This window comes from Triplophysa rosa, linkage group LG17 (genome assembly GCF_024868665.1).
Source record: "Triplophysa rosa linkage group LG17, Trosa_1v2, whole genome shotgun sequence".
NCBI lineage: Eukaryota > Metazoa > Chordata > Actinopteri > Cypriniformes > Nemacheilidae > Triplophysa > Triplophysa rosa.
In genome coordinates, this window is record NC_079906.1 from 19846298 (window position 1) to 19863198 (window position 16901).

General features: G+C 39.1%; 1 protein-coding gene across 3 annotated transcripts in view; it reads right to left on the bottom strand.

The window, feature by feature from the left end:
- Nucleotides 1-240: 240 nt before the first annotated feature.
- Nucleotides 241-16901, bottom strand: part of tafa5l (TAFA chemokine like family member 5, like) — a 44628-nt gene continuing 27967 nt past the window's right edge. For 2 of the 3 annotated variants that reach the window (XM_057356472.1, XM_057356473.1), the window contains 2 exons: nt 4110-4157; nt 245-1841 (listed from right to left, as the gene is read on the bottom strand). In XM_057356472.1, the coding sequence (XP_057212455.1) occupies nt 4134-4157 (24 nt within the window). In that variant the 3' untranslated portion in view covers nt 245-1841; nt 4110-4133. Of the gene's footprint in view, nt 1842-4109; nt 4158-16901 lie in introns of all 3 variants that reach the window. The other variant, XM_057356475.1, reaches the window with a different exon arrangement.

A 16901-nucleotide genomic window follows, 5' to 3' on the forward strand; every position in this document is an offset into this window, starting at 1 on the left:
CAATAAAAATGTTCAATTTCTGTCACTGTTGTATTGAAATTGAGAGAGAGCCTTCAGTCTTGATCAGTACAAGCCACCTACACAGTGTTCTTTTTCTCTCTTTCATTGGACATTATTTACAATTTTTATGTTAAAGGGTTAGTTCACCCCCAGATGATTTCATGGTTTTATTATTTAGTCACCCCCATGTCATTCCAAACCTGTATGACTTTCGTTCTTCTGCCGAATTTGACTTCTTGTCTTATGTATAATACTTTGGCAATATTGTAAGTGCAAACAATCATGGCAATAAATTGCGCAAAAATTGAAAACTGAGAAAGAATCAAAAACCGAAAGATTATAGAGTCACTGAGAGAGAGAGTGAGTCCTGTTATTCCTGAGTAACTGCGCGGTATAACGAATGAACACCGAATCTCCTTGAGTTTTCTCAGTAATTGGAAGCGAGGGATATCGTGGTCTGCATATTTGCCAGAAGCATAACAGACTTTATTAGGAACCATAAAAACACCATTAAAATTCACAACTCGGGGAGCCGGGCCCTCGAGACTGATGAATTACTACTGTTCACTGAAAGTGACCATATTCTTTTACTCTTTCATCTTCTCACACGAGGTTCTTCTCTCTTTTTTTTCATGCAATCAGTTATGTCCGTCGCTTAACCCCTTGCGTTTTGATCTTCGCAGGCCTGTGGGCAGAGAACTTGATTTACGCAAAAGATCTTTTCACTTGACGAGAGGCAGATTTCTACAACACTCGAGGAAAGAACTAAGTACTTAAAGTCAACATGAAGAGATAATATTAGCTCAAGCGCCCACCTGGATTACATGAGCGCTAAACAAAAGTAATTTAATAACGGAGTACTTTTTTAATACAAGAATAAAGTTGCGCTGACAAATCGTGCCCAATAAAACCAAGGACGTTTATCAAGACTATGAAAAATATATAGTATGGCCCACACAGAGAAACGTCCCAAAGCTTTGTGCACATTTACATGGACACAACCCTTTATTTTCTATCTAGGTCAATACTCCATCGCAAGTGTCAATTTACAGTCCAAATAAAGTATTCATACAGTAGAAATGATATATCCATTAGAGACAGACATTTAAAGCAGAGAGTGAAAGAGAGGCCCCAGAGAGAAAAGACAGATGAGATCCAGACAGCGTTTGCAAATCTTTAAATCACCCATGATGAGATTTGACGGCTTCAATGCATCGCCATTCTCACAGCTTACCACACAGAATCCATACGGCCACAGAAGCGAATGACACCAAGGTCATATCTACAGTGCTTTGGCCCAATTCTCAATTTATCAAATGAATGTGTAACTGTTCATACTCATGACAAAGACGGGGGAACGTGCTATCCTTGCAGCGAGACCCGGACATCTGTGTGGATTCGTCTCTATATGTCCTTGGTCCTTCTGCAACACACGTCCTTGCTCGCAGGTGGCGAGCGCGAATAACTCCCACAAGGTCCAGCTACTAGATGCAACGGCCTCTCTGTGAGGAACGCGTAATGTTTGTTTCGGTGCACGAGCAGTCTTCTCTGAAAGCAAGCGAAATGTTCTTCTGGCTAAAAGACCTCAAGCTCAAAACGTAAACAGCTGAGATGGATGATGCTAAGAAAACCGCTGCGGTTAAGAGGTGGTGGGGGTCGCCGCTGGGACTTCTTGACCCGCTTGTAACCGTTGGGATGCTTGACTGACGGTTCCTTTTCCAGTTTGGGGATGATGGGGGTGAGGCAGCTGATTTCTGTAGAGCCGAAATGAGAGGATGGGCACGAACGTGGGGCTGATGGATGATTCCGGTTTGGCGATGTTCCTGTGAATGTCAGAAAGCCTGCACGCGCACACACACACACACACGCACACGCACACACACACACACACAAAGGAAAAAAAGACGGTAAGGACATTAGCGAAATGCATTCTGCGGCATGATCAAAGGAAGGAAAAAACATCACGCAGCAACATTTCCTGCCTCGTCTTTTCATGTTTGTTGCACTTGTGCTTTTGTTTGTGTTTACTTAGTGGCTGATGATTTTTCTATATCACAGCGTTGTGAAGAGCCAGCGCTTTGAAATGCACACACGCTTTCCAAAGGTAAATGGCGATGTGCCTTTGCAGAGAAAGCTTGGTAAAATGGTTTTTTTAAACACGCAGGCCTTTTCATGCGAGCACGTACATCTCGTGGCTGTCCTCTTTTTTCCTAAAGGGAAAATTATGCCACCCGTTGGCCCTTTGAGTGTTAATTCATAATCAATTAGAATTAACTTTGAATATGTAATTGTAAATGTAGATTGCCTGCACACTAATCAGCATTGTTTCCCATGGGCTGGAGCGTGCACACTCGCTTGTTTAAAAATCACGCCTCGGTGCACTTCACCATTATCGCATCTCTTTTTTTCCCCAAAGCACTTAATAAATACATTTTATGTGCTGTACTGTTGTAATATTTGTGGAGTTTCGCATTAAAAAGAGTACATTCTTCTCAGAGTTCACACGCTTCTTGACCTTTTTATTCATTTATGGTTACCAGATAAAAAATAATCGATTCACGCTGTTCGCACATGAGTCATTCAGGCCTTACGATTGACTTTAAAGAACAGCTCTGGACAAGTGCAATAGGCAGATCATAACCAAATAGCTATAACATTTTCGAGAACTTAGAAAAACAATTCTACGTCTAGGTTTTGAATTATTGTCAAGTTTTAGAGAATTCAAATTCTCTTTCAGTTAGCGAATAAAAAATTCATATCTGTTCAAGGCTGTCCAAATAACAACCCCCAAATTCATCATTCATAAATAACTCGGAACTGGGATTTGTAAATGCGACATTCCCCATGCTCCCAGAATCAATCTTTAATGCACTTCATATGTAATTGCCAAAAATCAGAAAAACAATTTCAAACCTTCCAGTTTCTCTCTAAATAAATATTTATGGCCTTCCCACTTTTCAGTTTCTCCATTTATCAGTAATTGCCTGTGAATCACGCGGCTCTCTCCTGAGGGTGGAGGACACGACATGCTGGAAATGTTGATAACATTGACATTAACTCTACCGGAACCACAATACGGAGACTTCATTTCTCAAGCCGTACCACAGCGAAGTCTACAAAGCCCTAAAAGTCTCCTCAGGATTCTAACACAACAGCTTCCCTCCGAGATGCTTGTGTAAGTGCTCTCTCCGGATGCTTTATAATGACGCCTTTCAATAAAACGTCTTCCCTCATGCTTCCCTCATTGCTTTTTAATAATGATTTTCCCACACAAAAACGTAGGTGTGTTCAACTCAAATGACTGTTTGAATAACACTTTAATGCCATTGAAAGTCAACGTTTCCCAAAGGACAGTTTCTCTAAAGGAAAGACAAAAATGTTGTTGTTGTTATAAAAAAATCCGAATTTTAATCTACCAGGTAATGAAAAGAATAGAACGATATTGCTTAAAAATCCCATAACTGACAGGTACTAATTGCTTCAAGGATTAACAAAAATTGATGCTAATTTTCGTCCTCGCGATATCTCTCCTCCACCGCCTAGTCATTCCCAAGCTCGCCGGGAACCGCTTAAAGCAAGCTGGTAAAACAAACAACAGCTGGCATGTAAATATATCTTGTTATATCTTGTTAAATACAACCGTATCTACTTCTTTGCCGACGTCGCACCATCTGCAACGAGTCGAGCGACTACTGAGGCGGAGCTGACTCTCGGAGCGCAGGGGATTTTGGGTTCCGCTCACGTCCCAAACCATCATCATCTCCTCTCATCTCTTGATCCCCGGCAAACCCGGCGCCCCCGACTGCCCTCTAATCCCGCTCCAGCCCTTCCGCTGATCAGGTGCGTCACTCTTAACACAACTTCATCGGCGCCGGCGGGGCACAATTGGCTGGATAAATGATAAGATTTCCACTCGATTCTGCTCTACTTTATTCCACCTCTGTGGCTGCCATCTGTCACGCTGCGCGCGGGCCGCGGGTCTGCTCTGGATGCGCTCCCTGGACCGTCGGTGTCATTGCATATTAGATTTAGAGAATTTACGGTGATGATTTACTAAAGAACAACAAACAGAGCGAGATAAGATATAATCTGATTGGAGCGCCACTCACCTCCTCACAGCGATCTGGAGTCCTTTAAGAAGGCTCCTTGGGCAAAGGCTGGAATGAAAAGAAAGACAATTTTGTAAGGCATTTCATTAGACGTGTGCTTTTGCTCAAAGATAACAATTGATGCATCAGTGTCAAAAATAAAAGCAGGTGCTTTTATCAAAAGCTGTTCAAAATTGATTGAACATATAGTGTTAGTGCGTTTTCGGGGAATTTAATGCCGCCTTCACGTGCTCTCGGAAATTCCAATACTTCAACCCGGAAGTACATATGGATTTAGTAACATGAAAAGTAGTTAAAACATCAATGTTACTAATGATTTAGTAGCATTAAAACATTACAAGTATCTGCTAACATTAAAAGAGCACAGTTCCATAAATTATTTCCGGGTTGAAGTCGACTTTACGAGAGCACGTGAAGGCAGCATAACTCGTGACCTTGGAGTTGCCAATATCGTGGTTCAAGAATCGATTACTAAATGAACAAAACAATGTGCACGAGGGCTTCCAGAGTGTTGATTAAACAACAGCAGCCACAAATAAGTAAATAAATAAAAAACTGTAAAAAGGTAGCCACACTACAAAATAGTAAACAAAAGTAAATTAAATGTACATTGGACAAAATGTTATAATGCAATTTGCTGAAATGAATCGACACTCTTTCACTTTTCGGAGAGCAGTTTTGATAACTACCTTTGCCTATTCAGGTTGAGATGTTGAGTAATACAATGTGACATAAAAAAACTTTTTTATTGCACCGCACTGCTATCTGTTGAAAAAAGTATTGTGTTACTGGAAGTTACACCATTTTGAAACCTAGTATTACCCACTTCACTATTTTAAAGCTACTGTCATGCTGCTGAAAATACTAAGGTTGGCAGCATATCTACTTTTAGTTTTGCCGTCTAAAACATTGTCAACTATGCCTCTACAGGCCTTCTGTAGTCTCAAACCAGCACGAATGAACTGGCCCAGTAGTCTGTACTTCACAGTGCATTGAAGTCTTTACTCCCAGAAACTACCAACTTTCCACTTGCTCGCTCAATGTTTAAAAAAACCTCTTAACCCCATAAAGACTCCGAGTCGTTTGTTGGCAAGCTCGTGGTACTTGGAGCCACTACTCTCATTGGCATGCAGAAGGCACACTAAGCTTCTCATTGGCACACATGCTGATTGGCTCATCACAGCGTCGTTCACAATGGTGTTGACAGTGCCCGCAGATGCAACGGACAGCACTGGCTTTCCAGTGCCCGTTCGGACACCCGCCCGCCCGTATGCTGCCCCGCCCTGGCGTAATCTGCGAAACATTTCACGCAGCGCGTCTGATCTGTCGCACATGTCATCTAAATGCTAAGCACCCTGGTTGCATTGTTAAACAAAAGCAACAATAGCAAAAACAGAAAAGCCGTAAAAGCAAACAACAGATCCTGCGAGCGAGAGGAAGCTTTTAGATTTTATGTTTTCCGATGTCGATTTCTCCTCTCCGAGCTCCCGAAAAGATAATTTTTCCTTGTTGAGATGTGAGGAGAATTTGCAGCAGGTTATTGCTTAAATAAAATCGAAGCAAATGGAAAGCAGCACAGATATCGGTGCATCGATAACTCGCTTCTAACGGAAGCAAAATCTTTTTGAGGGAAGCGGTCGTGACTTTTGCAGGCCTGACTCCTACCAGAGACTCTCCGGTGCTTTATTCCCTAATATTGATCCGGTGACACAGACACTGAGGGAAAACTGCTGAGGCCGTGATTGTGGGAAGCGCTATTAACCGTCGGTGCTAATTAATGGGCTAAAAAGGTGAATGCGGTCTTCTGTAGGAAAGGAGGGGTTGAGATGCAGAAAAACAAAACAAGACTGAGAAAGACGTGGGGAAGATGTGTAGCATGTAGCCACTGCTGACTATTCATTGTTCGTTTGTTACCACAGGGGACTGTGTTAAGCTCCTGTACTGTGAATGTCGTATGGCATTAGTCTGCAATGGAAGACAAAGAGTATGTAAACTTGCCTTCTAGCACAGAGACCCAGATTACAAATGTGTACTTTGCTAATTGAGCGGATTAGCTATCATTAGCACAAATGATGCTACTGCTCCAGGTGTTTGCATCACGCGAGGTTAAAAGTGCTTAGTGGAGATAATATTATTAACAGTAGCGACATTTACTTTCTGAAGGAGTAAATACAGCTTTTAAAAATTTCTTTAAATAATGCCCCATCTTATCCACCCCAAAACACTAAACGTATACAATGGCAGAGCTGTATTTAATTTTTAGAGAGTGAAAATCGTTGGTGTTGATGATTTGTCTCCATTAAGCACATTTTACCTCATGTGTGTTGTTTTAGATCACAAAACATTTAGATTATTGGAGCTGTAGCACTGTGGTCTGTGCACATGCTTCATACATATAAGAGCTGTTGGCTCACTGTTGCTCTAAAGGCAAAAATATTTATAACAAAATATATACACCACAAAATCTCTGCTAAAAATGGTTTTAAAAATGGTTTTGATAGATTTGGTTTTGCCCAGGGTCTCTGTTTGCAACTCTCAGTAACCAGGAATCAAACCTGATAAAACCAGCAATCAAACCAGATTAAACCAGCAATTAAACCTAATAAAACCAGCAATCAGACATGATTAAACCAGCAATCAGACCAGCTAAAACTAGCAATCAAACCTGATCAAACCAGTAATCATACCAGCTAAAACCAGCAGTCAGACCAACTAAAACCTTTAATCATACCTGATAAAACCAGCAATCATACACGCTAAAACCAGCAATCAAACATGATTAAACCAGCAATCAAACCCGATAAAACCAGCAATCATACATGATTAAACCAGCAATCAAACCAGCTGAAACCAGCTATTAAACCTGATAAAACCAGAATTCAGACCTGATAAAACAATCAAACCTGATTCAACCAGCAATCATACCAGCTAAAACCAGCAACCAGACACGATTAAACCAGTAATCACAACAGCTAAAACCTGCAATCAAACCTAATACAACCTGCAATCAAACCTAATTAAACCAGCAATCAAACCTGATAAAACGGCAGATATACCAGCTAAAACCAGCAATTACACCTGATTAAACCAGCAATCAAACCTGATAAAACCAGCAATCAAACCAGCTGAAACCAGCTATTAAACCCGATAAAACCAGAATTCAGACCTGATAAAACAACCAAACCTGATTCAACCAGCAATCAGACATTATTAAACTTGCAATCAAACCCGATAAAACCAGTAATCATACCAGCTAAAACCAGTAATCATACCAGCTAAAACCAGCAATCAGACACGATTAAACCAGTAATCACAACAGCTAAAACCTGCAATCAAACCTAATTAAACCAGCAATCAAACCTGATAAAAACGGCAGATATACCAGCTAAAACCAGCATTTAGACCTGATTAAACCAGCAATCAAACCTGATAAAACCAGCAATCAGACCTGATTAAACCAGCAATCAAACCTGATTAAACCAGCAATCAAACCTGACAAAACGGCAGATATACCAGCTACAACCAGCAATTAGACCTGATTAAACCAGCAATCAAACCAGCTAAAATCAGTAATCAGACCTGATAAACCCGCTAAACCCACAATTAGTTTTACTACAAATACTGTTAAATTGTTTACTGCAGTTGGTTAATTTTGTGGCTAACTTGGTTTAACCGCAGTAACCATGTTTATTTTGGTTTAATATGTATAAAAAGCATGGTTAATTTGAATAAGTGTCAGACCAGCTAAACCAGCTATCAGACCATCTTAGGCTGGATTCATCAGATTTTTTACAGCAGGGACTGAAAGAGTGGGGATTCTAAACCTCATGTTGTTTTGGCAGAGATTAGTGATCTTGTAACTGTGGGAGGCGTGCATTAACACGCTCGCGTTAGTTTCTATTTCCACGCTACCAGCAGGCACGACTAATGCATGAATTAAACACCATTCCACGTGCGGCGAGGGCCGTTCCTCCAACCGGCCTCGGCTGGAATTAAAAATTTAAGGATTGATTAATCTCCTCCAGTGACTGCAAGAGAAGCAATTAGGCAATTATAAATCAGAGGCAAAACTGCAGGGATGAACCTGATGGGCAATATAGCGTTTATTGATGGAGTAGCTTTTGAAATTGACTGCTAAAGTCAGAGAAGAGTCAGAGACATTTTCTCCATGAAATGAATTTCAAAAGGAGGCTAGATTCCCTGATGTCGTCTAGACTTTTTAGGGTACCACTGGGGGTCTCGGTCATACTAGTATGAGAGTTCTTCTCTGGCTTTCATGTTTTTCTTTGTAGTTTGTTCTTTGGGCTGTGTGCGATATCAATGACAAAGGGAGATTAACAAGCAGGGGCGAATAAAGGAATTAAGATGAATAGTTTATCACTTTATCTTCTGTTACATTTATCAATCTTAAAACGTCAACTTTGTTGATTTTTAAAAATCAGTATTAAATCATTCTAACAAGCAAAGTGAACCACATTCCCCTTTAAAACGCACATGTTTAAATGCATTAACTTCTAGCTTATTCAGCTAAAAATGCAATAATCAAAAAGTACTTTATCAAACCAAGAAAAGGGCATTCGTTTCACAAAACGACCCATGATGATTGATAGAGTGCCGTTCATTTCATCTTTTGATATCAGGAGGTACGATCGTGTCTTTGAAAGATCTGTTTCCATCAACGCGATACATTTTTAGAAAAGCTCTTCTTTGTAAGATGTTTCAAATGAAATGTTCACCCTGTTGGTTATCCCGCAGAAGTGTGTGCACGCCATTCTCTGTATGCTAATGAGCTTCCAAAAAGGCCCAAAACTGAAGCGTTGGCCTCAAAGCAAAAGAACAATATATAACATCCTCTGATCAGGGCCTGATAGACCCGCAGCGAACATCTCGCACATATTCCTCCGGGAAATGCAAAGCCCTGCATGGGGGATGCAAAAACGGTAGTTCAAAGAATCGCCGCGGCAATCCTTCAGATGGAAAATAGCCTAAATGCGGTTAAAGTGACAGGGCGGCTCGCTGAGAAGAACTTCTAACAGGAAAGAGAAGGGCCCGGAAGCATAACGGATTAAGGTTTGAGGAGGGAAATGGACTCGGGTGTTAAAACAGGAGAAAGTTTTATAAAAACAAGAAACGCCGTCTCGAAAAACTCAAAATTTAAACAGAAACCAAAACAAGGCGATCACTGTCTGTATGCTAGCGGAATGAATACATTTAGATGTAATTGCTAGTATTACGCTGGGCTCATTCTCTGTGTTGAAAACAGATGGAAACATTTTGATATCGATTACAGCCGGCTTTGATAAGGCAATTACTCGTAACGATCTCTTCAACACCGACCACGTAATGAAACGTGCGTGGATCCGCTCCGACCTTTTCAATCAAACCTTTGTTTCTCAATGCTGGTGCACGGCTGCTGTCCTGAAATATTGATGTTAAATGATGGAGTAACTCAACAGGGACACATATATCCGTATAAAGCAGCAATGAAAAGATTGAACCCGACCTTTAAGCTTTATACATTCACATTTACGCATTAACATTCAGTATTAGTGTTTTCTCGGATTCAAACCCACCACCACCAACTGAGCTACAGGAACAAAACTCAATAGCTTTTCTCTAAAGTGATTTACAGCACATTTAAGGTATATACATTTTATCACTAGTTCCCTGGAAATCAAACACAATGGGACACAATATAGCTTTTTATGACATTTCACAACATGTAAGGGATAATGTACAGGCAGCCGGTTGTTATCGCAGAAATGAGCCCTGACAGTGTGATCAGGTTTAATTATTTGTAAATATAATGTCATATATGTGATTAAAAGACATATTTATATTTAATTTTGTGTAATATTAAACTTCACCTGTCAAAATGATTTGCAGCGTCCGGGTTGCAGGCTGTTATTAGTTTCGAGCGGTTATCTGAGAATAACATCCCTTGAAATGTCGCAACTGGCCAATCAGAATCAAGCATTCCAGAGCGCCGTGTAATAATATATTCTTAAAAGTTACAGGAACAAATTTAACACGTGAAGGGGATTATGTACTGTAGTGCACAAAACTTTAATTTTTTGGAGGATCTATTGACAGAAATGTAATATAATATACATAACTACAGTATGTTTTCAGAGGTGTATAAAGATCTCACATAATGAAGCGTTATGTTTTTAATACCTTAGCAGGGATGTACGTTAACTTTTTTTGCACATAGCACCGGTGCTACAGAGGTTTTAAATTTTGTAGCACAGGCCAAACACTTGTAGCACATGTACACGTCAGTTATCATCACTTACTCACCCTCAGGTTGTTTCAAACCTGTTTAAATTTCTTTAGTCCAACAAACACAGAGAAAGATATTTGGAAGAATGTTAGCAATTTTCAGTTCTATGCCATCATCCACTAACATAGTAGGAAAAAAAATAGTACTTTTTAGTTCTGTTGAACACATAATGAGATTTTTTGAAGAATTTGGGAAAACAAAGAGTTCTCGGGAACCTTTGACTACCATTTAATTCTTCCTACTATGGTAGTCAATGATGTTCCGGAACTGAAAATGACTAACATTCTTCCAAATATCTTTCTTTGTGTTCATCGGAACAAAGGTATTTATACACGTATGAAATTACATGAGCGTGAGTAAATGACAGAATTTTCATTTTTGGATGAACTATCCGTTTAAAGTTATACAAATGGATAAATTAGGGCCATATAATTTTTTGTTATTACCAAATTCGTTTTTACCTTTTAAATTTTTCTGAGTTCAGTATTTTCAATGTTTTACTATACAGTAATAAATACATTTGTCCATAAAAATACTGTAAACTATAGTATTTACTACAGTAAACTGCAGTGAAATTCTTGTGTGCCATAGTATATTTGAACCTTACTATAGTAAATATTAAAGTATACTATAGTGTTTACTACAGATTATAAATTTACTACAAGTTAATTATTTTATCATCTGGCTCAAACTAAGCTGACTTTTATTTTGGCGGTTCGTCGCGAAGATGCTTGAGCTTCAGTGTGTTTGACAGTAGCTTCACTCAAACAGTGAAATGCTCCTAAAATAAACTTAGAACAGCTCTGTGGATGAAGTCCATGTGTTCATGTCCTCGTGTAGTAAGATACAGACCAATCCACGAGTGTCACATGTAAAGTGTGCAACTCATTCACTTACGCAGAACAAGCAGATGACATATTTAAGTAGTAGAATTCCGCTTTCGTGATTCCTTCCATGTTTTCCCACATCGCGCAGATCATAGGACTTGATGCAGCCGGAAAACAAGTTTTAATTGAAAAAATAAATAAAAATGAAAAATCAATAGTTGTGCGCCATTAGTTAACCTCACACACGAACAAGCACAACGACAAACTCACTTCACAAAAACAGCACCTGGCAAACTGTATCGCACGCGTGCTACACTATTAAATTTATTCGTAGCACAAATGTGACCCTGGATCACAAAACCAGTCTTAAGTAGCACGGGAACATTTTTAGTAAAAGACAAAAATACATTGTGTGGGTCAAAATTATCGATTTTTCTTTTATGTCAAAGATCATTAAGATATTAAGCAAAGATCATGTTCCATGAAGATATTTTGTAAATTTCCTACCTTAAATATATAAAAATTTTATTTTTGTGAGTGGATGGTCTGCCACAGTGCCCCTGATTAACAACTTCAAAGGCAATTTTCTCAATATTTTGATTTTTTTGCGCTCTCAGATTCCAGAGTTTTAAACAGTTGTATCTCAGCCAGATATTGTCCTATTCTAACAACTCATATATCTATAGAAAGCTTATTTATACAACTTTCAGATTATGTAAAAATATCAATTTCGAAAAATTGACCCATAAGACTTTTTGTTTTGTTGTCCAGGGTCACAAATAGATTTTTTCGTAGCATGTGCGACATATATGTCTCTGCTTAGAATGAGCTATTGCTATCTACAAAGTACATACACCACGGGTCCCCTTACACGGAATTCATCATGTTGTTTCTACAGTAGCCCTAAACGGACAAACTGCTTTATGGAGCGCCTTTAATAAATACGCGTTCTCCTTCCTGCAAAGAAGCGAAAACTTGAAGACATTGTAGTGCTGTGTAAGCCTCCGTAGTGCTTCGAGAGGAAGGGGGTGGAGTGAGCCATTTGTCGCAATTCGCAATCTCACCACTAGATGCCGCAAAATTTCTTTTTAAGTCAACAGCAGGATGCAACTGTTATAAAAGTTATATAAAGAATGAGAATGAAACAGGTTTCATTTGCAACAATGACAGTTAAATCTTAAGCGTCGTGAAGGTACAGTAAGAACAAAAAAAAAAAACGGTAAAATGACAGCTGCTCTACAGATATGCACAAACCTCTGAGTTATTTGGTCTGTACGTCTTTTTTTATTTTGGTGTGAATTTTTGCGATAGCAGTGCTGTTTGAGCGCTTTTTATGAAATGTTATACATATGGGCTTTCAGTTAAATTAATAGTTGTTTACCGATTATGCATAACTGAACGAGCACAAAAACAACAAAATTAGACTTTTATTCCAGGGGCAGGATGCATAACAATAACACTAACAATGCAATAATTGGATTTTGTAGATATAATTAAATTATAAGGAATAAACAAAAAGCATCCATCTGAGGTTTTATAAAACCGCAAACCGAACTCCAGGTTCGATTGATGTGGCACCAATGCCGCCGAGACCACAAGCGTTTTCTTTTTACCTAACACCTTGCCACTTCAATTACAAAAAAACACCCCACGCTGTCACTCGGCTAATGTATTTCTCTCAATTACGAACAAAGACGCACACCGCGGTGTCACATCAACCTCTTTGAGAACCTAGAGAGCTGAATTTGGACACCCCTCCCCTCAACGAACGAAGCGACGCGGAATCAAATCAGCCGACCCGCAGCGCCGCGCGCACGTCTCCATAAATGTATTCAATAAAAAGAAGAGAGAGGTTGAAAAGGCTACAGACTCTCAAAGGATTGCCAATTCTCTAGTGTGTCAGATATTTAGTGGCCACTAACAGTGCAGGCGTTTGCAAACGGAGGCGGACGTGAGCGGAAACCGAGCGCGGGCGGGTTTGAAGGGGTGGGGGTGATGGGGATGGATGGGATGGATCGCGGATGAGACGCGATGCTTGGTCTGACCCTGTCTGATCACGGCTCTGTCGCAGCCGGTCTCTCAGAGCCTTACTCTTCCCTGAATGAAACGCCTGGCTGAAAACAATCGTCTCATTCCTGCGCGCCGTTCCTTCTTTTTCCACTTAATGATGCCTGTGCACTGAAGGAAAAATATCATTACCGGGACAGAGAGAGAAGAGACGGATCAAGAGAATGTGACATGGTTAAAAAAGTAAAGAAAAGAAAAGCACAGATAGGGAAGCAATGAAGAACCAATCAACAATGTGTCACGGCACACAAATAAACGTCTGACTGAATAATCCCATAAACCCATCTACTTTATAACAAAGACTGACTAACATCAACATTAAATAACCTCATCAAATCAAAGTGGATTTAATTCAATTGGCTTTGAGGCCACTGTGAGGTGTTATGTATTTTCTTTTAGTGTGCAGCTAAAATTTAAAGCCGAATTGAGACTATTCTGTTCACATGTGCACATAACCTCCATATTTGACTGCAATGTCAACAAAACCAACCACGGCACTATTTACAGTCACAAACTATCAAGCAATCTGCAAGTATTCTCTTTCTTTAAGAACACGTATTCTGACATTTTGACTAAGCCATCGGGTCACCGTAGACAGATATCCGTCTTAGTTAAATTATGCACTCAACATATTTTTTAATCTTATATTAGCCCTCAATTCGATGAAAGTCTTGTGATCATTCTTCAGTTATTCAACGCACGTTCTTTTGAAGCCAATAAAGTCCAAAATCTAATTTATACTGCTTTAATAAACAACATTGGAGTAAAACAAAAAAGAACACATGCAATTTATTAATTTAATTCAGGAGAGGCTTTTAAATTACAAATGCATGTAAAATTGGTAATTAGGGAATATCACAATATTGATAAAAATGAAGGAAAAAAGCTTTCGGCTAAATAACTTTAGCAGTTTTAACAAGGCATCAAAAACAAGCCAAAGTTAAACACAAAATACTGTATTGCTTATTTTAATTACAGACGTGATTCTACCGCTTTAAGATTTTAACATTCGCTAACATGCGACACATATTGTTGATGTGTTAAAATACAACCATTGCATTTAAAGGTCCAGTGTGTCATTGTTGGAGGATCTTTTAACAGAAATGCAATATAATGTACATAATTATGTCTTCAGAGGTGTATAAAGACCTTACATAATGAAGCGTTATGTTTTTATTAGGTTAGAATTAGCAATTTCTATCTACATACCTCCTTACATGGAATTCGCCATGTTGTTTCTACGGTAGCCCTAAACGGACAAACTACTCTACAGAGCGCGTTTCGTAAATATGTTATCTCCTTCAGCAAAGAAGAGAAAACATGACGACATCTTAGTTCTGTGTCAGCCTCCGAAGTGCTTCGAAAGGGAGGGGGTGGGATGGAGTGAGCCGTTGGTTGCAATTCACAACCTCACAGCTAAAAATGACACAATCACAACCTCACCGATGCCGTTAAAAACACAAAGGTCCTTTAAATGAATTGCAGTTGCTATTACTTTGCAGTCTACAATAAAAATGAAGAAATATGAATCATGACCTGGTGCATTTAAAAATGGTGAAATAAATATTTATCATTTATCTAATGCCACGAAACCACAAAACCACTTATAAAAATATAAGGTTAAATTCACACCGTAAGACACCCTTTGACTCTAACAAGTTTTTTTTTATATGAATGCACACGGTCCAGCACTTCACTAGCAACCTGAGCTGTGATGTCAATGCCAGCAAACAGGGGTAAAATATAAATCCTTCTGACAGTTTTAAGAGCCCTTAAAAAACAGTAACAGAGAAATGCTGGCGAGAGAGAGAGAGAGAGAGAGAGAGAGAGAGATCTGATTTGAAAAATATTATTTAAAAAATGTACACATCCAGTCATTCCAAAACAAAGAAACGTACAGAGCAATTTTTCCTACAATGGCAATACACAGTGGCCAAGAACTGTTTGGTTACAAGCATTCTTCCAAATATCTTTCTCTGTGTTCATCAGAACAAATTAATTCATACAGGTTTGGAACAACTCAAGGGTGAGAAAATTAAGACAACATTTTCATTCTTGGGTTCACTGTCCCTTTAAGAAGGCTGGGATGTACAGTACATCATTTACTTTTGTGTGTCAAGATTGAAGGTTGAGTAAATAAGGACAGAATCTTCATTTTTGGGTGAACTATTTCTTTAAAGATGTGTTCATAGGCCTGTGCCTGCTCCTGCGTTATGCTTTTACACAAACAACCTGACAGCATGACTCAGTGTTTGTGGCCGGGCCATACGCTGAACTACCACCATGGGGCGAGTTCTCGTGCCGTCTGCCCCCTCTGCCCCCTCCACTCTGCTCCCCAGCCTCGCAACACAAAACAGGACCAATCGGCACCTCCGTCCTCTTTGTCTACCAGTCATATTCGTCTGTGAATATCACTACAGCCCATGATGTGCCAAAGCAGTGGACTCTGGAGACTGTGGCAAATTTGAACCTTTCAGCAGTTCACTAGTGAAGACAAATGGCCGGCGTGTTTGGGGGCCCTCGTGAGTGATCTGTATTAATGCCTGGCAGGGATTCAGCGCGCTGCATATGCTAACTCCATTAGAGGGTCAGAACCTGGCTCTGTCTGAATCCCCTACACCCTGGGGGGGCTGGATATAAAAATCTGCAGGTGCGGAAGCATGCGAATGTGTGTGCGTGTAACAGCGGAACAACGTTGTACACACGTAAATGAATAAACACGCTTTCTGGATTCGAGCCTGTGACACAATGCACTCTGTGCTTCTTCGGCCGTCTGTTGCCATGGTTTTGCCACCCTGTGATGCATCTGTTGTTTAGCCGTCTATGCATAAAAAATATATACATTCTGTAATATTCTGTAACACACAGATGAGATGTTGCTGCGAACGTCAACGTATGCACATCCGCATATCTGACTGCTATCTGTAGTATTTGTAGTATTTTTGATTTGTTATTATGGACCATGGGTGTGGCATTTTAAAAGTTATACTGTATACTAAACTACGTGACGTAACGTAACGTGACGCGACACAACATAATTAGGGATGTCAAATGATTAATCGTTTGCATTTACATAGTATGTCTGTGCACTGTGCATATTCATTTTGTAATCATAAACACATACACATACATGCATATATTTAAGAAAAATATAAAAATTAATAAATGTTTATACTGTATATAATTTCAATTACTGGTAAATATAAATAAATACATCTAAATATGTATACATGTAGGCCTATGTTTATGTGTTTGTGTAAATAAATACAAAAATAATATGTACAGTACACATAGACATATATAAGGTAAACACAAATCTTTTGACATCCCTAAATAATATCCTATAATATAATATATAATTAGCAATGTCAAATGATTAATCACGATTAATCGCATCCAGAATAAAAGTTTGCGTTTACATAGTATATGTCTGTGCACTGTGCATATTCATTTTGTAATCATAAACACATACACATACATGCATATATTTAAGAAAAATATAAAAATGTATAAATGTTTATATATAATTTCAATTGATGGTAAATATAAATAAATACATCAAAATGTTTCCTTAATATGTTTGTACAGTATGTGTGTGTTTATAAATAAAAAAAT